This window comes from Olea europaea, unplaced genomic scaffold (assembly GCF_002742605.1).
Source record: "Olea europaea var. sylvestris unplaced genomic scaffold, O_europaea_v1 scaffold3307, whole genome shotgun sequence".
Lineage (NCBI taxonomy): Eukaryota > Viridiplantae > Streptophyta > Magnoliopsida > Lamiales > Oleaceae > Olea > Olea europaea.
In genome coordinates, this window is record NW_019252007.1 from 14,888 (window position 1) to 19,828 (window position 4,941).

The 4,941-nt window shown below is 34.9% G+C and overlaps 1 protein-coding gene across 6 annotated transcripts; it reads right to left on the reverse strand.

The window, feature by feature from the left end:
- Window positions 1-411: 411 nt before the first annotated feature.
- LOC111385840 (vacuolar cation/proton exchanger 3-like) lies at window positions 412-4,090 on the reverse strand. Of its 6 annotated transcripts, none has more exons than XM_023010271.1 (11): window positions 3,645-4,090; window positions 3,405-3,472; window positions 3,260-3,288; window positions 2,478-2,674; window positions 2,074-2,109; window positions 1,772-1,903; window positions 1,550-1,666; window positions 1,285-1,341; window positions 1,069-1,185; window positions 791-881; window positions 412-701 (listed from the first exon to the last, which is right to left on the reverse strand). In XM_023010271.1, exons 1-11 carry the CDS (start codon window positions 3,918-3,920, stop codon window positions 625-627), a joined length of 1,197 nt encoding a protein of 398 aa, XP_022866039.1. In that variant the 5' UTR covers window positions 3,921-4,090; the 3' UTR covers window positions 412-624. The 6 variants fall into 6 exon arrangements, with proteins under 6 accessions (XP_022866039.1, XP_022866034.1, XP_022866033.1 ...); XM_023010266.1 differs by having other exon boundaries at window positions 1,285-1,338; window positions 2,074-2,286; XM_023010265.1 differs by having other exon boundaries at window positions 2,074-2,286.
- Between the last annotated feature and the right edge of the window lie 851 nt (window positions 4,091-4,941).

Below are 4,941 nucleotides of genomic sequence, written 5' to 3' on the forward strand. Positions count from 1 at the left end.
GGAACAAAATTTTTGACTGATGGAAAGCCTCTCTCTTTTAACCTTCCTAACCGAAACTCGTCAAAAAAATCACAATAGAGAATTTTGTTCTTTAATTTCTGGGCAAGTAGCGTCAATGACATCAGTCGGGATAAGGAAGTCTAGTCCTATGAAATTAGGTCGAGTCTAGTAATTCCCGTCGTCGTCGGCATGAACCATAGAATTCTACTCTAGATATATGAAAACAACTTGTTAAAGATTACTCCACTCAAGTCTATTTCCTTTTCTTACGATAATCTTGAGGGAAGAATGCCATAGCAGCATATAAGTGAGACAAGCTCATGCATCTACATTTAGGAGATCCTGCAATTTTAGCTTTAACATCCCCACTCATGGTATATATATAGAAGAGTTTTCACATTGATGAGAATCTCAATAAAATAAACTATAATGCGGAATTATCGGTACTTTTCATAATCGAGCCAGTTCACTAATTGATTGATCAGTAAAATGCTCAGAACAGTGAAACAAACATTATTTTTTTTGCTGAAAACTTCAGGTATTCACTCCTAATTGAATAATATGTAAACAGACAGAGATCTCCATGTTTGCCCAATGAAAAAATAACAAATGCATGCAAATCTTTCATGGAACCAAATCTTTCAAGATTTTTTCATTTGATGATAGATGATACGAAATTTTTGTTTCACTGTCAGCATGATCTGCAAATAGATTCAAGAAAAGACATGATTAGTTGGGTCTACAAATTTTAGTTCTGGATTACATAGTAAATTTTAGGGTTTATACTTGCCATTTGGAGTTCCGAAAATGAAAAGGCCAGCCCCAATAACTAGGTAACACAGCAGCAGAACTACTCCTTTTAGGTAATGAGATGTTCCGTCCTGCAAGATTCGTGCATGTCTTAATTTCATTAGCGTATTTAAGAAATGCACATTGAAGATATAAATGAATAATTTCACGTTGTAATTCATCTCTAAAAGCTAAAATTTTGGAAAAAATTTCTTGATAACCAACAAATGTCGATTTGTAAAATCCAGTTTTTTAATTCATCGTATAAAGATTAATTACCTGTAAAGCGAATGTTGTGACGATTATTGATAGAGCAAGACAACTGGTTTCAAAGAGATTGAAGTCGAGATTCATGTTGATACCAATTATCCACGCCACAATTATGCTTAATGGAATCTAATTATTTTAGAAATAATTAGGCAAGCGACTATTTTTCAATCAGCAGCAAGCAAACAAGTCTACCTCAAGAATGTAATTTACGATTAAAGTTCTTACCACAAACGTGGCAATTTGAGTAGCGGAACCAAGTGCTACGCCCAAAGAAATATCCTGTCCGAAAAATAGTGAGCAGATATAGCAAAGAAATTAAGAGGTGAAAAAAGAAAGAATGACAACGCTTTTCTTTTCTTTTCTTTTTGCAAAGTTTCGTTTCTTTTCGAGTATTTCACTTTCACAATTATCTTCGAATTATTAAATATCAGCTAGAATTGCCTTCAAAATTGTTCATTGAAAATAATAAAGTATATCCTCCATGACATACCAGCTTGTTCTTAAAGGCAAATATGACAGCCCCAGCATGTTCTGCTGCATTTCCAACAATTGGTAGCAAAATTACACTGATGAAACCTACAGATAATCCCCAAGAGTCTGATGCAGCCTGTTGTGGCATACGCCCGAAAAATATGAAATTATTCGATCCCAATACAAAATTTCAAAATCTTATCAATCAGTCCGACTTTAATAATTTATGTTGAAAGTTCACCTCAATTGTGCCCACAACATATTCCGACAGTAGGGCCATGACACCGGTCATTAGAACTAGCCAAACAAATGCACTCCAGAATCCAATCACGGCTGATTCGTCAGATACCACCCTACTGTCTTCTTCTTCATCCTGATAATTACCACCACCACAAGTTTGTTTAATAATACTGCAAACCATCTTTTTTTCCTTCTTAATAATGCTGAGTTCCATATGTCGATCCGACCAAACGAACATTTTACAGGGCCAAAAGCAGCAATGCAAGACTAATAGCATAACTTTTTTAAAGGGAAATGACTCACCACGGAAGCTTCAAATAGTTCCCGATGAGAGCATAGCTGGAAAAATAGGTAAGAAATGTATGCAATCAGCATCACAATAGAACTACCTCTTGACAGCGCAAGATTTTCAGTCCCTATCAACTTGGATTCATTTCCAGCATATAGAATCATCAAGGGCAAAACATGGCAAAGCAATCCCAACAACAAAAGGAGGGCATTCACATCCACTTGTTTCTGTTATATTTCAACACCAAGCTAAATATATCAGATAATTATTCAAGAATTCCATTTTTTAGGCTAGAAATTTGCGCAATTTCCATTTTCTGTTATATTTCAACACCGCGCTAAATATATCAGATAATTATTCAAGAATTCCATTTTTTAGGCTAGAAATTTGCGCAATTAATGGAAGTAGAATATCTTACTCTATCAAACTTTTGTTCATTTCTGAGATTTGCAATTCCACCACAGAAAAGAGAGGTTCCAAGAACCAAAAGAAGGTTTGAAAGTATGGAACCAAGTAGACTGTATTTAACTACATCTACTTCTTGACGGATCAGAGCAAATATGGATATGATCAGCTCTGTAGCATTTCCACAAGTAGCATTTAGAAGCCCTCCAACTGCAAAGATATACACAGCAAGAAAAGGATTTGGAAACCGTATGAAGTAATCCAACCATGAATTAAGCTTTATTCTTGAGAATCTAGATTAAGCAAAACGAATCAAAATTTTCATTGCTGCATTCGATTCATAGTTACTGTACTAGATTAAGTAATTGCCAACCCAGAAAAGACCAATCAATGCTACATCAACACAATAGTATTGGATTATACTATTCATTATTTGTTTTGGTCTAATTTTAATTTTTTAACTCAATCAAGATTCTTCCTTTATTCTCTATCACGCGCAATTATAAAATATGGTGAGGATTTTTCTAGCTATGCCACCCCACTAATGATCTAGGAATTCAAGTGGGCTAGGATGCGACCGCCCAGTATATGATAACAAAAAATATTTCTGGTGGAGCTTGCACGGGCGGCCACCATGACTCACCGAGTGCCGGCTCTGTCCCTCACGTTTTATTGTCTCTATCAACATTTTGGTACAGATTTTGAACTGATTTCATCTTCTTCTTTTTTCCCCTAAAAAATTATAAAGATTTGAATGTCATAACATAAAAAAATAATGTATGAAACATGGATTACCTGTTGGACCTGTGTAGAAAGCTATTTGCCTGCATAAATTATTGTTAGACCAAAAATGGAAAATGGAAAAAATTATTATAAAATGTTAGATCCTGGTAGTATTATTTATTGAAGAAGAAGGAAAAAATTATTATAAAATTCTAACTTGGTCAAAAAGCTGACACGTTCAGCAAGCGGTGTGAGTCCAAGCAAACTCAACGCAAACACCCATGGCTGTTCAAAAATAAAACGAAAGAAAATAATGAACAATTGCAAAATAATAATAAATGCAACAAGGCTAGCAGTTTACAGTTTTTTCATGAAGTATATATAAATGAAATTCCCAATCAAATTATTCAGTTAGGGTTAGACGAGGAAAAGTTAACCGAAGAAAGAGTGTACTCACTCTTCCAAATTTTGTACACTCAGCCGCGACAGCAAAAGGAATTGCCAGAAACAAAATCGATAGCTTTGATCCCAACAAAACCTCTTGCAGATTGACCAAAAACTTTCGGAGAAACACTTTTCGAACTTTGGAAACAAGGGTTAGGTCCGATTTCCTGCGCAGAGAAGAAGAAGACCTGTTATGTGCCGTCCGGCTGTGGCCATGGCCTTGCTTCATTTCCATAGTCAGGCATCTGAGATTGCCATTTTCCAGTAGCCATGGTTCTGTAGAAGCCATTTCTCTCTCTCACTCTCTCTCTCTTTTCACCGCCCATTAATGCCTCACCAAGATGTATAAGCATGCATTTATGGTGTGACTTGGCTTGATTAACGTGTAAGGTAATCCGTGATACACAGGTAGGCATCTTGTTTGGCCGCTATTCTACAGTACAGAGGTGCCTATCTTTGGGGTACTTTTTAAAATAGCTTGGTCAAACAACCAAATTTTCGTTTTGACCATTTTTTTTTTGTATTCACCACATTGGTCTATTGCCATTAAAAAGACAATTCTACCCTTATTCATGTTTAATAATTACAAAAGTATATCAATTGTTTAAAAGACAATAATACCTTTAATAGTTTAAATAAATTCTGTTACTTCCCTACATAAATTTCAAAATCAGTTTTGGTTTATCAGTTTCTCCAATACAGTAAAAAAGAATTTTTTCCTTCCATCTGCTAAAATATTGAAATCTCCCAAAATTATCAAAGGTTCAAGAAAGAAACAATACTCACAGTCGGCACTGGAAATTGGTAAGTGTAAATACGTATTTTGAATTTTGTTTTAGTTAAGTTTACTATTTGAATCTGTAAATAATTATTTAGAGAAAGGCAGATGAATTTTACAGTATTTAAACACAGATTTATAATTTTTTTATAGCAAAAACAACAAAAGAAATTCATCTCTGTATGCATATATTTTACAGGAAAAATTTATAGGTGTCTGTAAAATAAATATTTAAACATTATTTCGTTGAAAAAGGGAAAAAATAAAAAATTAGAGTTTAAATTTCAGATGAAACGGACGAAAAAAGCTGGGCCAAATGTTTCCAGCCGGCCCAGTTGTCGGGGCCGGATGGAAACAGTCGGCCCAGTTATCTGGGGGCTGGAAACAGCCGGCCCAGATAATTGGGTCTGGGCCGGCTGGAAGCAGCCGGCTGTTTCCAGCCGGCCCAGCCCTTTTTTTTTTTTTGCAGATTTTAGAATTTATTTGTTCAATAATATATGTTTATTGAAATAAATATTAATGAATATTTAAA